At 40.1% G+C, this 18,865-nt stretch overlaps 2 protein-coding genes across 4 annotated transcripts in view; both read right to left on the bottom strand.

The window, feature by feature from the left end:
* Positions 1-12,860, bottom strand: part of CENPC (centromere protein C) — a 28,555-nt gene extending 15,695 nt beyond the window's left edge. For 2 of the 3 annotated variants that reach the window (XM_069013413.1, XM_069013415.1), the window contains exons 1-13: positions 12,729-12,860; positions 11,371-11,417; positions 10,136-10,197; positions 9,711-9,808; positions 8,580-8,670; positions 8,266-8,476; positions 7,190-7,393; positions 6,637-7,016; positions 5,164-6,004; positions 4,585-4,623; positions 3,283-3,356; positions 2,162-2,230; positions 311-415 (exon numbers count right to left, since the gene is read on the bottom strand). In XM_069013413.1, coding sequence (XP_068869514.1) covers positions 311-415; positions 2,162-2,230; positions 3,283-3,356; positions 4,585-4,623; positions 5,164-6,004; positions 6,637-7,016; positions 7,190-7,393; positions 8,266-8,476; positions 8,580-8,670; positions 9,711-9,808; positions 10,136-10,197; positions 11,371-11,417; positions 12,729-12,743 — 2,236 coding nt within the window. In that variant the 5' untranslated portion in view covers positions 12,744-12,860. The remainder of the gene's footprint in view (positions 1-310; positions 416-2,161; positions 2,231-3,282; positions 3,357-4,584; positions 4,624-5,163; positions 6,005-6,636; positions 7,017-7,189; positions 7,394-8,265; positions 8,477-8,579; positions 8,671-9,710; positions 9,809-10,135; positions 10,198-11,370; positions 11,418-12,728) is intronic. The other variant, XM_069013414.1, reaches the window with a different exon arrangement.
* A 4,190-nt stretch (positions 12,861-17,050) lies between these two features.
* Positions 17,051-18,865, bottom strand: part of UBA6 (ubiquitin like modifier activating enzyme 6) — a 29,010-nt gene continuing 27,195 nt past the window's right edge. Inside the window, exon 34 of the mRNA XM_069013411.1 lies at positions 17,051-17,274. Within this exon, the coding sequence (XP_068869512.1) occupies positions 17,139-17,274 (136 nt within the window). The 3' untranslated portion in view covers positions 17,051-17,138. The remainder of the gene's footprint in view (positions 17,275-18,865) is intronic.

Raw genomic sequence — 18,865 nt, 5'->3', positions numbered from 1 at the left:
CAATATCATACACCATCTCTGACATAAAAAACCCACTAGTACAGAGAAAGCATTCTGTTCTTCCCTAAATAATGAAGGCAAGGCAAGGGTCCTTAACATGCTCTGCTGATACTATTTTCAGCTGACACAGGAGTGTCAAAAGAGAAGACGACTACATGGAGAGATGCCTAAATAACTGGAGACCCCAAATAATCTTTTTTTAAAAAAGTTATCCAATAATAAGTGTCTCAAAGCTCTCACAGCACAAGATCAACTCACAGATTTTTCTGCTCTATCAGAAGGAAGCAAATAAGTATTGTGGAACTCATACCTGAGGGCTTCATAGTATAGTTTATGCGCTCGCCTCTCCAGTATTCCAGAGGTCTTAGTCGTATCCTCTTTGTCCGACGAACATTAGGTGTGTTGGTAGGCATTACTAATTTGAAGGATGAAGTCATTCACATCAAGTATGAAAGAAAAATTCAGAGACAGAAAATATTAAGTATCCTTTCCTCTTGTTCTGTACCACAAGAGGGTCAGCACTTCCCAGCTGATATTTTTATCACATTGCTATCATGACAAGAAAATAGGATTCAAGTATTGCCAAATGCCTTCTTTTGCATACATCAGTATTTCGCTCTCCTTTTTCTTAAACAATCATCACCCTGACTGGACATTAGATTTCATTCTATACATCTTTGTGAACCACAGATACACAGACATTAGGAGCTCAAGCTCAAGGACAGCAAACATGCTACAACTGTGAAGACAAAGCTCTAGACAAAGACTAAGAACCCTGCCTGAATCTGGGGGATTTCATTAGCAACCGTGAAAAGGCACTGCCTCGGTTATGGCAAGGGGAGGGTAACAGAGACTGCATAGGCACATCCTTCTCCTCCAGATTCAGAAATTCTGTTTCCAGGGTCCAGAAGGGAAACACTTTTGCAAACAGAAACTCCACGTATTTCCAAGATTTCTCAGATATTTATCTTCAGATGTACTAATCACATCAACTCAACTTTCAAGTTGTGCAAGCTGCCATATATGAACATAGTGAGATATGATATTTCAGTGTTTGTAAGAAAGAGTAAAAGCCCCTTAAGATCTCAGAGAAAATTAATCAAGAATATTTAAATGTTAAGAATGGTAAATAGAAAACAGTTGCTAAAACAGTTTTCAACGTTAAACAACTAAAGTGTTGTGCATAAAAAAATAATGAAGCCAATAAAAAACACCCACAATGTAAAACAGACAAGCATGGGACTACAACTGACTGCATTCCCATTGTTCCACCCTATCCAGACTAAGACCACCACAGAAGGCAGGTTATTTGCACTCTCAGTTTTACTGCGTAAAACCAATTCAAACTCTTACTGTTCTCACTGAACAGTAAGAGTTTGTCTTGACTCAGTTGTTCAGGAATATATTCAGTGCACATAGTTGCATGTGGAGCTGCAGTGCCAGCCAGAGACTGAGCTCTGGGTGGGAACCTCACGCAAGAGGTTGTGAACTGATGCTGACCCTTTGCACAACAAAGGGCACAGGGACTGTGGCCCGGCCAGGTGACCGGACACTCAGAGACACAGCAGGAGCCAAGGACTCAGCTGGAAGAACCAGCAGGACTCAAGACTGTCCAGCACACAGACTGTGAGGGTACAAAAGCCCAGATAGTCCTTTGTTCCAGTTTAAGCTGTTATTCAGTTGCTACACCATAAAATTACTTAAAGGAACCAGAGGTCTGAGACTCTGACATGGGAAATCCAGGGTCAAGCCAGCACGGAAACCTTGTCTGGCTGTGTAGGGAGTCAAGTGGGGCAACTGTCAGGGCACTGGAGCCACCCACTGTAAAGGGGATTCAGTCCCAGTCTCTGGTGGTGGGAGTGTGACTGCCAGAGTGGCTCCTTAAGTTTCCTTAACACTATATCATGAAAAACAGAAGTGTGGCAGATAAAAAGATAATTGTTGAATATGGCAATAAAAAAACACTAGAAGTTTTTAAAAATAACTTTAAAATTAAGAGAAGACCTATACATGAAGAAATAACAAATCCGATCTGTAAGTACTTACGAACAGATGAACCTATTTCTAGGTGTTTGCCTGTCTCCTTCAGCAATGTTTATATCAAGCTGAAAATGCATTTGCATTTACACACTTACATTATGATATTTTAAAATACTCTTACCTATTTTATGCCTTGCTATGTCGTCTGACAACAGATGTCTTAATTTGTAATTCAAGTCTTCAGAATTATCTGAAAACACATTCAAAAACCCCACCACCAAAGGCGTTTATTATTTCTGACTTTTCTTCAATATACCCACCAGAAGCAACCAAAAGTAACACAAACAGAAGTCACAAGGATAGTGCTTCCAGTAACACCTTTTGCTATAAACATATATGAAACCCAGTGTAGATAAACAGTATCTGTAATTAGTTTTTAAACAGAGTAAACTTAAAAATTACTTGAAAATTATACATTCAAGCAAGTACTCCTCAGACCTCTCCCTCTTGATAAAATGAACATTGACAAATTACAAACTATACACTATTCAGATTTATATCACTCAAATCTAACTTTAGAACAAATCTTTTACCAGAACACACACAAAACTAGGTATCTGAAGAAAGCACTGCATGGACTAATAACATTCACATCTGACCCTGAAACACTATGAAGACTTCATATCTCCAGGGCTCATGTTCATTATGGCTACATGTGCAACTTGTGTAGTGAAACTTAAAACTGAAACCAAACAAATAATAACACACACATAAAAACCCCCAAACTCAAAACCAAACCAAACAACTAACAAAAAACCCCTAACACAACAAAACAAAACCAACCAACCAAAAACACCCTGAACAAAATCAACAAACACCACCCCCCCCTTCCCCCCCAAAACCACCAAACCAAAGTATTCTTTGGCAAACAGGCCATGACACCATTAATGCCGTAATTTGGCTCAAGGTTGCTTGAAGTGACTGCATACAGGACCACCATATGGCAACACATCAAACTGGTACAAACTGAGCCTGAAAAATTTTTTCTAAGTATTATGGAAAGAATAACTTTTATCCTAGTAGGCATGATGCCAAACTGTGGAGGGCTGTGCTCTCCCAAAGCTAACACCATGAAGCTAGTACACTGCACCACACACTTGGACAGAAATGTAACCACAGCCAATAAAACCTGCATTTCTCATTCTGGACAAGTTGAACACAACAGAAATTACTGAACTGTCAGTCACAGTTTATAAGAAACCTATACATAAAATGCAAGGAAATACCAAGTTTAAGCATTACCTGAAGATGTATCATCCTGTTCAGGAGACTTACTGCTGGAAGCAAATTTATCACAATCTTCTAGAACAGGCCCACTGCAAAGGAAAAAAAAAAATACGCCTGCTTGAACATGTTAAATGTCAAAGGAACATTACAGCCCTGCCAAGAATAGTGAATTTAAGTTTGTTTCAGATCATGTGGGCTGGGTTTTATTTTTAAACATGTCCATACCAATTAGACACTAAAGCAAATGACTGCTCCTTAGAAATCATAGGTCAAGAAGTTCATTAACTACTCCTCTACTCAGTCATCAGGCAGACAAATTAGTGTCCACACCTCCTCTCTAAACAGGTTTCCTAAACTTCTTTTTTCTCCCTTCCAGAATAGACCTTCTCCTCACCTCTGTAGCATTACCTTACAAACAATTTTCTATATACCATGATTATAGAAGTGCTTTAAAGAGTTGTTTCGCATACTGTAAGGAAAGGACAGTAAAATAGCCTTTAATATGTAGTCTGTAATGAAATCTCCCCAATAAAACGGCAAAAATTTACACATGTAACTCCAACAGAGATTCTGCAGCAATCAACCCACTTGTAACAGGACTTCTCCTACAGCCTTAGCATCAGTACCCTTAACATTCCTTCTTCCCCCATCTGAGGCTGTGCTTCACTGCTTTTACTGTGCCAGTGAAGTTCAGCTGTTATCCACCTCAAGTCCAAAAGATGCATTTCAATTATTTAGATTAGCAAACCTACACTACAAATTTTCCAAGTCAGTCTGCAGTAGGCTGGCTCCCTTAGAATTAAAGACCCCAACATTTTCAGTAGAATGACTGCACAAGAATTTAATAAATTCACAGACTGCCACTCCTGTTTGCTTTGTTATTAAGTTCCCATCCCTTGAAAGGGGAAGATACATGCCTGTGTATGTGCACAAAGAGTTTGGATTGTAGATATAGTTCTATACCCTACTTGACATCAATTTTATTAGTGCAGCTGTCATTAGTTCTAGGAGCATTGGTATTTCTATTCAAAAATTACACGCTCATGTGGAAGCAAGCCTCAAAGGAAAGAAATCCCCAAAGGCAAGAAGCTTATTATGACCCCTTATTCATGACAGGAAGAAAAATTGTATTACTTTATTAAATGTATTAGCACAGTATTTAAAACCCTCAAGCATGAATCACAATTCTGTTCCACTCGGTGCTTCACCAGTAAGGCACAGAACACACCAGCCATACAAGTTGCTCAGTCTCAGGGGGGTCTCAGTGGGGCAGAAGTAGGATTAAATTAACGTTTTTCAGACAACTCAGGAAATTACCTTTCGCAACTCACAACTTTCTCAGCTACAAAGGAATCTCTAGAAAAGAAAAAATTATTCTTATTACATTTGGTGTTAAGTCAACTTAATGAAAGGAACCTGCAGGTCAATAATTTTGCATCCTGAACAAAACTATAAAAAAGGCATTAAAAAATTAAAAAGAAATGCAAAGAACAATGATTATAAATGAGGTTTTAGACCACTTGAACTTAGTGAGATTGACAAAAATAAATACAGCTGAAGAATTAAATGCTGTATTTTGTAAATTTATTTTTCAAAGGGAACAAATTTGACAGGGAAGTTACTCTGTTGGTGGTGGGGTTGTGTTAAACAGGATCTGCTCTGCAAGTCTCCCAAGAACACTTTAGAACAAGCTTCCTCATGTAGGAGGCACTAAACATGGTACCCAGCTTTGAGAAAATAATGTTGTTTTAACTGCTTGGTTTCTCTATAACTATTCAACCAGCCTCAAACTATCATACTTCAACTGGGCCATCTCTGCTTAAAAGGTGACAAGATGAGTTTAATTATCTACCAAGTTACACACCACATTTGTAAGGAATCACACAAAAAGCTTACTGTAGTCCATGTGGCCTGTTACGTTTCCTTTTGTTATTTTTTATTTTCACATCTGATAACTTCTGTTTTTTCCTTGCCATGGCCTGTACAGAAGAGCTGTCAGAATCTGTTTGAGACTCAGTGTCTTCAGGGCTTGAGCAAAGAGCTTTATTGGTTCTGCGTGGAATCTTTTTGGGTATCTTCCCTGAAGACTTGGCAGGCAACTGTTTCTTTTCAGGATTCTTCACGCTGTCCATGGGACGCTGCAGTGCTTTTACAGAAGTTCTGTTATTTGCACCACCAGGTGACTCTGGTGTGTGTAATACATTTCTACGCTTTTCGGACTTAGTCAACTGAATCACGGGAGTCTCTAATTTCTGACGCAAGGGTGTGGTGCATACTTCATTCAATTCTACAGGCTCTCTTTCAAGCTCTTCTTCACCAGGTTCACTGTCAGAACTCTCCTCTCTTTGTAACTGAGGCTTTTTATTACTACTTTTCTGGACAGATTTTTTAAGCTTCTTCCTTGGACTTACTGTCCCTCTCTTAGCTACTTTAACTTTTGGAAGTTTCTGCTTAGCAGTTTGTTTCTCCTTAACTAAATGTTTAGAAGCTTTAGAAGCCAACTGCAGATTCTTGGAAGACTTGAGAGACTTTTTTAGAGACACAGTCTGTTCTTCTTGATGCCCAGATGAGGGCACAGGCAAATCCTCACTTGGCAGCATCCTACACTGTTCTTCATCAGATGGTTTTGTTTCTAATCCAGACCGTGACAACATCAGTTCTTCAGCTTCTGGTTTCCAGGATGTGTTCTTTTCCCGGTTTGGAGAGTCTTGTCTAAGTGCATCCTTTTTAGTCTTTCCTGTCAGTACACAAAACATTTGGACATTAATGCCTTTTCCTATTAAACCTGAAGAGATATGTTGATATCTGAATGCACAAAATAAAGAATCAAAATGGGGAAGGAAAAAAAAAAAGAGGTATCACAAAACCAGTTTTATCACCGATGGCTAAAAGAAGGCTTTCACTAAACTAGTCTACAAAAAACTTTTTGGCATACTTTCAGTATTTCCTAATTAAAAAGAGGAGGCAGAAATGTTACATTCAGTCTGCTTTCCAGTTTTCAGTGTTTCCTGTGACAAAACCCTTCACAAATAATTCCTAAAACTCAATCCCCTTTCTGTTCAAAGCACATAACCTCCTTTCTATGGAGAGAGGAACAAAAGCTTGTGGGTACCTACCTTCTGCAGTTCCTCATAAGAAAAGACAACACTGCTAATTTAATTTTCAATGTCCTAACAGGAAAGGCAAAGGGTGTGGCGAAAAAAGTGAAGACTTTCTGTCTCACCCAAATCTAACTATGCAACTGAAACACCAAAAAGGAATCCATTAATATTTATCGTCTACTTTATTATAATTTCCTTATAAACCACCAGAAAATAATCCAGTAATGTGATCTGGAAGGAAATACTGAAAAGCTGTTAAATAACTTACCCATATGAGTACTCTTACGGCTTTGAGATGTAAGGACATTTTCTTCACTATTAGATATCGGATCTGACTCTGACATTTCTTTGAGGTCAAAAGCTCCAGCATCCAGATGATCCAGTTTCTGTTTAGTAAGTGCTTTCACCTGTACTTTTCTGTTCTTGACTTTCTTATTCTGTGGCTTCTTCTTTTCAGAGGGCTGAGATTTAGAAATGGGAGTTGCGGAGCCATTGTTTTTTGATCTTTTGCTCTTTTGGGGTATTGAAATCCAAGAAGTAGAAAATGCACCACCTGATTCATCAATTAAAAATTCACATTCATCTTCTATTTCTGTATCTTGATGTTTCACAGGATGAGGTGATGGTGGTGATATTGAGGTTGAATATCTAAAGAAAGGATGGAAAAAAATATTCATATCATTCAGGGTTGAGGGGAAACTGACTTTCAGTCTTTCAAATCTAGTGGTGACTCCCAACCTAGACACAGTACAGAACATTCCTTGGAAGAATTATTATAAAGTTCATCCTTCATACTTTCCATATTAAGCCTCAAAACAAACCTCTGTCCAAGCGTTCTTGTTGCTACAGCTGCTAAGACAGCTGAAGAGAAAGACTTCTCTTTCCGGGCAGAAGACGCAGTAACACGTTCTGTTCCTTGCACAAGAGCAACCTGCTCATCTCTCCCAGGCTGAGATCCTTCCAAATTTTCAACTTCTCCACGGCTCTTTGCTGCAGCTGGCGTATTACAGTCATCAAAACGCAATCTATGAATGAAAAGCAGCATTCAAACCTGTTGCTATAAATCCTGAGTGCACAATAAAGTATTGTGAGGATGAACAGATGCTCTTGCTGACAGCATCTCACTTCTTATGAATGAGCTTCCCTTTGGAAACTTGCTGGAACACAGATTAGCAGTAGTACTTTCCAGCATAGTAGCAAGTGTCCACAGGCAACATGGAGTCAGCATGTGACTCTTGATCCAAGTGAAGGCTGCTCAGCAAGACAAATTCCTAATTTTAGGAGAGTGTGCTTCAGAAATCGTGAGGTTTCCTAGACTGTAGGTGCACTGTCTTTCCAATCTCATTCCATCAACGGGAGCCAATGGGATGAGTGTCAGTCCATCATTATGATCTACCCCAGAGATTCAATCCTCTACGAAAGCAGAACTGTGGCCAGGACCACTAGCCAGTATTGCAGTTCAGCTTCAAATCTTCCAACGAGGAGATAATAATCACAACTGAAGCTGATTTACTTTGTAAAAGACATTTGTATATTCAGAGCAAGAGGAACAATGACTGCTCATTCCTGCTTTAACAAATTCTTGTTAACTTTTAAAGTCAACACAGTCGATAGGATTTCATTGAAGAAGTCTAGACTGTCTCAGAAACTGGTATTTTGGTGCACTTTCCTGAAAAAAAGAGTTTAAATCTATTCTGAAAGGCTTCCTTCACTTGGGTACTGCCCCTATCACCAGAATATTAATTAAAAAATGATTCTGCCCTTCCTAAACCCAGATATGGAAACTTTCTAAAAAGCCTGGAATTATTTTTTATGAGTTCATAATCCAAACTTGATTTACCCTGAAGTGAGGGGCACGCATGGAATATGACACCACAGCATGTTCAGCTCTACTTACTTAACTACAGGAGAGCTTTTCACTTCCTCCACAGGAAAAGGTGATCCACGATTATCCTCAGAGTCCAAAAGCCTGGCTGGACTCTGGCACAGTGCTTCAACATCTTTTAACGTGTTATGCTTTTCTCCTTTAGGCACAGGAGACTCTGGTTTTTCAGAAGCAGCTACGTAATTGCGTGTTACAGGCTTCAGGCGTGATTCACATGACTGTCCTGCCATATATATAGAACAGGTTTAATTATTTTACTTGAAACCTTACAAAATACCAAGAAATAGTTATTTTAAAAACCTTAATTCAGCAATAGCGCGACCAACCTCTGCTGCTGACTGGTTTTAGCGGTGAGGCAGGTGAGGGCTCTGCAGACTTAGGGGCTCTTTTCACAGACTTGGCTGACCCTGCCTTGGGCTGTCGTAGTTGGTAATGAATAATAAGACAAAGTAAAATATTTGATAAAGCACTGGTATTTTAACAGGAATAGCCATTTCTACAGAACATGATACAATCTCCTTCCCTTAATTCATCCTCATTCGAATCACAGTTATATTTTAACTAAACACTTCAATTCTCTATTGTGTAAAACTTTCTAAAAGTAACTGCAAATTTCAAGCAACAGGTAAAACAGTGTGTACAGTAAAAATCTATATGCAGCTTTAAATGGACATCCTGCTAATCTCGAGGTAAACTATTTATTATTATCATTAGAATGAATTTAAACAATTTAACTCACCTTTATTAAGACAGGCTGAGGTTTAGCAAGAGATCTGAGATTTGCTTTGAGATTATATTCTAACATCAGACTAAAGTAAACAAACACCATTATAACGTTGCCTGTTCTCAACTCTGCCATTAGTAGAATACCCTACTTAAAAAAAAAGTAAAATCAAAATATCAAAACTAAGTATACAAACTAGATTATTGGCATCATCCTCTCAGGCAGCACACTAGGGCCTTCAAATTGTTTCCACTCTTCAACAAAGTTACAGGTACATGAAGTTATTGTATAGATAACTATTAGGAGTTAAAAAGCTGCTTTTCTACATGAATCACCTATAAATTTTACTGTCCATCTGATAGCTAAGAGCTGTGTCCTTATATCTGGAAAAGTGACCACAACCAAATCCAAAGGAGTCCAAGACAGCCATACCCACCACCAGTAATAAGGCAGTGTGCTTCAGCCTGAGACCATAAGAAATTTAACTATCCTGGACAAAAAGCTGAAGAAGCTTTCATTAGTAAAAACCCAAGAAAAAAAGCTATTAAATAGCTACTTACAGAATATTTACTATTAGAGCATAACTAAGAAAAAAACACATTTTTCAACAACTATTATCTATCATTAAATTATAGCCTATATACTTTTACAAGTGCTCATACAGAACTAAATGCTACAGAACTAAACTTGTACCCACATGAAGCTGAACCCAGTGCTACACTGTCACACTTACATAACTCACCCTTTGGCTCTGCATTGAAGTTCTCTTCTCATTTTTCAAAATAAAAGTTGAGCAATTTGGAGAGTTTATTGTAAGATCACTGCTGCAACCTATGTAGAAAAAAACTGTGAATATGGGAATCTTGGAATTGTCCAGGTTTCATTTATTTTAACAAGTTCTAAGGCTTATTAAGCTCCTTTAAATCCAAACAAGAAAGGAATCAGCTGCTGAGGAAGAGATTACCTTCATAAGACAGCTAAGACACAGTTTTAAGAAACTGGGAAGGGGCTGCTCTTAAAAACCCTGAGAAATACTACTTTTATACATTTTATCCCTATTTTTTATTTCTATCTACTTACCACTTAATATAACATAAGGAAGAAATTACTTTTTTTCTTTTATCAGCAAATTAAGCAAAACACCAAATAAGAGCTTACTTTCAAAACAATCCTGTATGACTCTCAGAACGTTTTGACCCGGCTGTACATCAATCTTATTTCTAGAAAGATGAGGGGAAAAAAAATATTTTTCAATCAAAAATACCAAATGCTCTTATCCCAAATATTAAAGTAACAAAATTTTATTTCTTAATACTTTATGTTATTATTTCCCATAGTTCCAACTTTAATATATTTTAACCTACCATTTCCATGCATAGATATCTGCAAAGAAATTTGTCTAAATAAGAATTCCAGGAAAAAGAGCCTCGCTGCTGCAGATTATAATAAGAATGAAGAATTCTCTCTACATAAAAGCAAACAAGCAACTACTGCAACAGCCCTGAGGTGAACAAGCTTTGGGCTGACTAGAGTCTTACTTGAAATAAATAATGTTTTTATAAATCAGACCTTGAGCTACGTTGCCTGCAGAGTGATCTAGTCGCAGCAGACCTAGAAATGAAATGTGCTGCTGCACCTCTATCCCTCCATACAGGCAGTCACCCTGTAAAACAAGTTATTTCTGTGCTTGTACAAAAGTTTCAGCAGCAAGGATTAGCTTGAGGTATCCAGTCCATAAGCAAGTGAACAGCTCAGCTGGTTAGATTACTATTTCAAACCAGCACAAATGAAAAGGGCAAAAGTGAGTGATTCAGCAGCCAGACAGTACTGATCTAAACCAAAATAACACTAGAAAAGCCATGGAGTATTACTCCCATAATGCTCATTATACACGTTTAAAAACAGCTAATTGTGCAGACTTGGTAAGCTCATGAAACACATGTCCAGGAATGGATTTCAGTAACAAAAACTTCACAGACTTCTGACACGCATGTAAAGAATGTCCCAGCACTGCAACTGCTCAAACTCATCTCTAACATTTACCAGCAAGGTTCAAATATGCTGGAACTCTGTATGGGCCTCATTTCTCTACTCCTTGAAAGGCAACATGTTTGCACAGATTACTGCTTCTGTACTCAGGCAGCCCAGTTAGGGGTACCTCAGGTACAGCTACACCACCATCTGCTGCCTCAGCAAAGGAATACAAAGGAAACCCTTGGAGCTTTGTCACCCCGCAGAGTTTGCTCCTCTTACCCCTAAGAAATACAAGAAATTTGGGAAACATCATATGATCAGTTTAATAAGGTACACCACATGTTTTGATGTTTAGCTCTCAGATAAAAATCAAGGTACATTTTCCAGAGTCTAAGAATAAGTGTTTAAATGCAAGTTACCCTCCTCCATTGCAGAATCTTGCTCTGTAGTCTTTTTTTAAATGATTCTGTGAAGAAATAAGAATCAATTTTTACTAAGCACGATGACACTTGGCAGAAAATCAAGTAAGCAGATCTCGAGGATTCTCGAGACTCCTTAAAGTAGGGGGAAAGTGGGAGTTACTGCAGCATTGTTTTTCTTAGAATGCCACAGTGCCTCTTCATACACTTGAAACCCGAGTATAACCAAAGTCATTCAAATAGCTGACAGGACTCCAGTCATTTACCACAACTAGAGCAGTAATAATTCAAGCAGCGCATTATCAGTGTTGCCTTCTGTGACAACAAATGAAATAAAGCCACTGACCTGGGAACTGGCAACAGTTGTCAAGGATAAAACAGAAAGAAAGGGAAAGAAAAATTCAAAAGCAAAGCAGAGTGCAGTTCTTCACTAAATGTGACAGGAAAAATCTCGAAAAAATGTAAACGTTTAGCTGAAAAACAACTATAACCTCTTCCTGATTCGTGTAAATTTAAAGAGTATATGCAGTGTGGAGATTGTCTAGTCCAACACAAGAGAATTCAGCACGTTTTTCTGAAGTTTGCCATACTAACAGCACTTAGCACTTCTTTGTGATTCCCCTTTGGATATTACTTCTGGTATCAAAATAACCAAACCCCACATGGATTGATTTCACTGCAAATTTTCAACATCGGTTTAAAGTGGCAGAAGGAAATTATAGCTGACAAGGGAAAACAACTGACCAAAAGCCACCACTTCAGAAACTATGCAGAACCACACTCCATCTAGCACTCGAGCTTAAACCCCTTCCCCCTGAAGCAGGGTGCAGCATAATGCACTGGCAAGTGACCTTGCACATTAAAGAAACTAAAAATTCCTGTCACGGACCTAGAAGAGCCTTTAACAGTTCATTTATTATTGTGTTCGTGTCGCGCTAAACATGAAGAATTTTAAAACTTAAGCACGATTCTAACGTGCCTGGACAAGTGTCCTGCTCTTGATGTGCTCACTCGCCCGTGGAAGGCGGCTCTCCAGAGGCAGCCTGAGGGGAACAAGGGCTGGCACAGACACTTGTGCTCTGAGGGGAACGAGGCTCCCGACAGACCAGCCCTCAGAGCACAAGTGTCTGTGCCAGCAGCCGGACCCGGAGCGAGCGCGGAACGCCAATTCGAGCCTTCCTATGCCAGTCCCTCCCCTCAGGAGCGCGCCGAGGGCCGCGCCTCCGCGCTACGGGCGGGCCCGGCCGCTGCCCACAACACGCCAGCCAGCCAGCCAGACACACACGCACACACATACACACACGCAGACAGACAGAGAGACAGAGACACACAGACCGGCCGCTCCCACGCTCTCTCACCAAGCCCTCCGCCATCCCGGAACGGGGCCGGCGCGCGCTCCCCGCGCCACCTTCGAACCTCGCGCGCCTTTCCCGGCGGGCGCGCGCGCACGGCTGGCGGGAGGCAGCGCCCCGGCCACGCCCCCCCGGCCCCGTCCCATTGGTCGGCCGCCGCCGCGCGCCAAGGAGGCAGCTGATTTAGGCGCGCGCGGCCGTTGCGCCTGCGCAGAAGCAGCGGTTGCCTCCGCCTCCCGCCCCTTTCCTGCCCGCCTTTCTCTGAGGGGACGGGTGGGGGACGCTTCCCGTCTTTTTATTTCCCCCGTGGGAAACGCCAGTTCAAATCCTCGCCATTTCTAAACGCTACAAAACATTCATTGTCACCACGGGGCTAGGCAATTTTTTCTTTAGAACTCTACTGAAGAACTCAACAATGAGCAACAAGCAACGGCTTGAGAACGTAAGGCCGCACTACCTTAAAGTGCCGGCAAAACCGTGCCCAAAGAATAGTTTTAAGTGATGCTTTTTATCACACACATGCGACCGGAACACCAGGTCTCGTTATTCCTATTCTTTCTGACCACTAAAGGGACGGTGCTGCTCAGTATGCATCTGGTCAGAGCTGCAGCTTTTCCCCTCAGTATGAAATTGAAACTCATACGCTGCTGGGAGAAGTGGGAACTTAACACTTCTTCCCTCTCACCTGTGCCTTCCAAAGAACACACGTTAGCAACACAGTTCTACTGCTGTTACCAGTCCTGGAACTCATGGCACCTTTAAGCTTGAGCTTCAATCAGTTTCATGCACCATGGATAAGCAACTGCACCAGCTACTTCATCAACCACACACAATATATCTTTACAAAAAATGAGTGCTCAAAAGGTCTCTGGTCAAATTTATCAACCTTTGGACAAAGGCTTAGACTGCCGCATTGTGCTGCACATGCACTTTCTCTAATTGCACGGGAACTGATAAACTGTCAAGTTCAGTTCAGCTTTTGGCTGAAAATCAGTTCATTTCTTAGAACAACTAGCCTACATCTACATTGTTTCAAAGAAGCAAGGAGAACTTAAGAACATGAAGGTCATGAACTTATCTAAAATCTTTACTTGTGTTTGATGACAAGTCTGACAGATGTATAAACCCTCTGCCTAGCTCAAACCCACATTATTTCAGGATTTGAGAAGCCATGAAGAGGTGACAGAGGCCCAGCTGGTGCCAGAGTTGTTCTTCCTACATATCATTATTCTTGAATAGCTTTATCTTTTTAATAAGCAGTCACATATTCCCTGTACACAGGAAAAGGGAAAATAATATGGACATCTACTTTTTACTCGTGGTATAGATAATAAAAGCCTAAACCCATCTGATCCACCAAAGCAGTCCTGTTAACCGTATTGAGACGCTCACACAGAATCCTCATTACTCCTAACATTGAAGAAACATATTACCTAACCAGAAAAAAGTTGAGCTGGCTGCTTAATGCTTTGCATGCACAAACATTCCTGCATCTATTAAGAGCAGTAACAATTCAGGGAAAGCTGGTGTAAATATGAACAAACTCTTCAAGAAAGCATTTGAGTGAGAAGGATCTTCATTACTGATATAAAACTTAACTCTGGCAAATCAACTGCTCTCTCAAAAAATGACATTTTGAGGGAAAGCTATTTGAAGTGCTCTAGTGGAAAGACAGTTCTTCACTCCTGCAGGAAGACAGCATGCTCTAGCTGCTCCACAAGCATAGTGCATCAAACAGTCCTAGACAAATACAAGCTTTCATTGCAATGAATAAAAAAAAGAAAAAGAGAAAAAGCAGTTCTCAGATTCCAGGTAATACTACAATCCTCTAGCTTGGTAGCACTGTTGGTGACAATGTTGGAGATTTGGAAGATCAGCACCCCAAAATTCACTTGCCCAGTTTGACAGAGCCTTTTTAGTGTGATCATGCTGAGCACCTGCAGAGACTTTTGATAAAAAGGAGGAACAGACTGGGAAACAGGCTCTGTCAAACACAAATGCACACTGAATCAGCACACGCCACTGCACAATCTTCAATATAAACACATTCACTCTCCATATCGACAATTCAAAAGGTTTTAAAACACAACAGTTTTAATGAAATACCTAACATGCCAACTTCTTCTACAGAAAGTCCTCTTGAAGTTACTAGTTGTGAGATTTCACCTAGATTAATTTATATCCAAAAAATTTTAAAGGTGTGTTAATAAATATCTAGAGCCATTGTGCATTTTCAGTTTTTCCATAACCAACTTTTTAACTGAGCAGAACCCATCCACAGAGCATCCATCCATCCATCCAACAGACACACACAAGAAGGAGCGGCATAACGATACAGCCATGTCTGTAAATTCAGGCTGTGATCCCTGCCAGTCTCGACCTGGACTTTTTACAAGGCTCTCAAAGGTGCTCATGTTGTCATTAATAAAAGCCATTGCATGAATTACATCTGACAGTGTACTTGAAACCCTGAGGACAGTCATACAGCATTCTAGAATAGTACTTCACTATTTTTAAATGCTGCTTATTTCAAAAGCACAAGGCACGATGTTAACGCCACACTAATGTATCAGAGTATACTTACTCAAAGTTTTGTTTCCCAGCCTTCAAATATGAGAGATGACAGTGTTTTCAACTTGACCTAAACCTTTAAGTAATCCTTAGCACTAATTAGTGATATCAGTTAACAGTTCAGATTCTAATACTGCCACACTGAAATATATTTTAGTTGTTATTTAGAAGTGGAAACTTACTGTCTGCTTATGCCTCCTCTGCACTCTTAACTGTAGCCACCTTTTCTCATGTTTCAAAAAGTTTCTTTAAAAGAAGTTCTTAAAAAAGCAAACTAGGCAGTTTAAAAAGCAGTATCATTAATCTAGAAAATTACAGCAATAAACTAAAGTAACTATAAAACTATATACACCTTCCACAAGACATCCTGCACATAAGACTGAATCCAAAATACTGACATAATTGTATTGATTCCAGCTACTCAGTTCTATACATCTTGGTATACAGGTTCCCAACCTTAATACCTGACTTATTCCTGACTAAAACGGAGAAGGAAAAAAAGAAGTAAAACTCCTGACCAATAGGGTTCATTAAATGTGAAGACATTCCTAAAGCTTAATCAATTATGACTGAGGATAAACAGCTAAGCTGTTAACAGCTTTTGCAACAGCTGCACGACATAATGTACAATAACAATCTCTAAAGCTTAAACATATGAGAAGATTTTTCAGTTTGTAAGTTTTTATTCTAACCTCACATTGCTCTACCATGATGGGGAGAAAAAAACCTACCACCTCAAGTATCCAGTGTTTAAATGATTTAAATGATAGAGTTAAATTATGATGTTTCTGTAACACACCTCTGCCTCACCACAGCAACAAAACTAGTTCATAATGATTTCCAATTAAGCAGAATTTTTACACTTTGATATCCCAGTAACTGACCAATGAAGGTTAAAACCTCACTGTTCAGTAAAGCTCAGACTTGTGCTGAGGACAGGTGTACAGCACAATGATTTGCTATAGGGAAATGATACCAAAAGGAGCAGCTGAGGAAACTGTCTGCTGTGACAAACATCCAGAGGCATTTGTCTTTTCCTCCCTTTAAAATTATCAAGTGCTACAGTGATTTTAATTTGGTGAGGGCAGAAAGGTTCGACCACATTGTCTCTTTGTTGAAGACCAAGTTTTATTGTTGAAAGTGCTAATTCGGCTCTCCGATAGGTTTCCACTTTCCCCATACTGCAGTTATCCACAAAGAACAGTCCCAGTGCAGATAATCAACATTTCCAGCTCTCTGAACTTCAGGGGAGTTTTGACAATTTACACCTCCTCCCTATGTTTCCATGTTGAGACTGACACAAGACAGCTGCGCTGACCACGGCACCACTAAGCAGCCACACAAGAACCAATTCCTCTGCTTTTAAGTGGGAGTTTAAGCCTTCCAGATGGGTTAAATCTCGTGTGTAGATGGCAAGAATGAAATTCTTGTTTGAGAATTAAGTAACATATGAAGTGAATTTGAGATGTTCTTAGAACACCAGGAATATCATAAAATGGTGCTTCTATTTTTTGCACTCTTCCCTAAGCAATGCCTAATTTGCACATAGGGACCCATTCTTAGGTTCACTGTTCTTCTTGCTTTCCTCAATACAAATCTTGTCTTTAAGGTAAGGACTGTACTCGACATTCCATCTCATGGAGTGACCAATCCTTCTTTGAGAAAACAGGTTTGAAGAATACAGGAGCAGAAGAAACAAATCAGTCTTCAGTGCAGAGCCACTGATTTTCACCATTTAATTAAGGCTTCACCAAAAAGAAGTATATAGTACCATCTTTAATAGCTGCATATTAGCACACTCCTTTCAGAACAAATGGTCCATGAGTGACTTTTGTGTCTCTACCATCAATTGTCTTCCTGAACAAAGTAGTATCTCACTGGCGGCCCTGGCAAGTCTTCCTCTCCATCAGTCTCTGGAGCAAATGATACTGTCAAATCCACGTACTTCTTATCAGCTGATGGCTTCACAAGCTTTTGCATCCTATAAAGAAATGAAGAACAGTTTGTAAACATACCAGGCGGATTGGCAGTGGGAATTCGGGGCCAGAAGGAATTTCACTGCCAGCAGTATGTACTGGCCTGGCCTCCTACAGACCAAATCAAAATAGAGAATAAGCCACCTCTAAATTTTGACACAAAAGTTGTTCCTCCACCTGAGCTTCAGCACATCATACTCCATTTTCCTGATAGACACAGCCCATTAGTGAGCTATTACACTGTTCCTCCACAAGTGCTCAGTACAAAAGAGAAGAGCACATGGCCACTTTCAGATGGGATTCCTCACAGAAACAATTTCCCCTCAGCATCCTACTGAGGCACAAGGTAAAGTTAGCTTCTGTGTAGGATTTGGGTCAATTAAGAGGAGTAAGTTTTCTGTCTACCAATAAAAACCAGTTTTAATGCATTAGGAAGAACCATTCCAGTGCAGACACTAGATTGTAAGTTTTGATGGAAAGTAATTCTGTTGGGGTTAAGATGTTAAGTCCTTGAATTTCAAAGGTGAATAGTGATGAGGGGGAAAAGCCAGCCATGATCTGGGACTTCTTTCTTCATGACCACAGTGAGAGTTTAAACTCTGTAAGTATGTCACATGGTAGTGCAACTTTCCCCATTTGCCCTCTGCACTCTCAAAAGCTGCAGCCAGTGCTTGCAAGTTGCACACTGGAATATTGAAGGAGGTCAGCCAACCTGACTTTCATCACATATCTGTGGATGACTCAAAATTATTTTCTTGCTAACCTGGAGCACTAGTTCCTGAGGCCAGCTCAAATTCTAGGAAGCTGGGGGAATAGTGTCACTTCTATTCCTCACAGGCCACCTACAGAAGGATTTCCCCTCTGGATATGCCTTAGTGTGCAGGTCAAAAAGCTGCTTTCCTCAAAGTACTTGCTTCCTTGCAAGAACACAAAGCAGGCTCTTCTCAGCCGAGATACTGAGGTCATATTCATTTCCATGAGGAAGTCCTAAGCTACTATGTCTCTAAAATTTGCTTTTAAGGAGTATGCATTCAGTTAATGCTGCAATTCTGAAATGAATAAGCAGTCTGATAATGCTTGTTATATTACAGCAAGATTTTAAACAACTTGAGAAAAACGCGCAAGCAAGGCCACAGTTTGCTGTGCAAATATCCTATGAAGCTTTTGGGACTGCTTGTAACAGAACCCCAAGCCGCTGTGACTCCATGAAAAGCTGGACTCAAATCTCAGTTAGTAAGAAACGCTGATACTCACAAGAAGGCAGCTTCACACCATAACTTTGACTTCATTACATACCCCCCTCACTCAAAATTATTTATACAGCCGTAAGAGAAAGCATATAAGCAACTTCTTTGGAGACAGGCTGTAAATTCTCATCCTAGTATGCCAGGCACTCTGCAGCTTAGAGGCCCTTCTCTTCCTGGGAGTTTGAAGAGGCTTGCTCATACTACTTTGCCTGATACTACCTACTGGCAGGCCCTCAAAACAGTACTGAGCAGTGCATCAACTTGCTTCAGCAAAGCCTGTGAGCACTGACCAGCACACACTTCAGAGGAGCTGTAAAGAACAGATTTTGAGCTAAAGTAGTTCAACCAA

Source organism: Aphelocoma coerulescens, chromosome 4 (genome assembly GCF_041296385.1).
Source record: "Aphelocoma coerulescens isolate FSJ_1873_10779 chromosome 4, UR_Acoe_1.0, whole genome shotgun sequence".
In the NCBI taxonomy this organism is placed as follows: Eukaryota; Metazoa; Chordata; class Aves; order Passeriformes; family Corvidae; genus Aphelocoma; species Aphelocoma coerulescens.
Note: the sequence above shows the minus strand (reverse complement) of the source record. Positions and strands in the feature narration are given on the sequence as shown.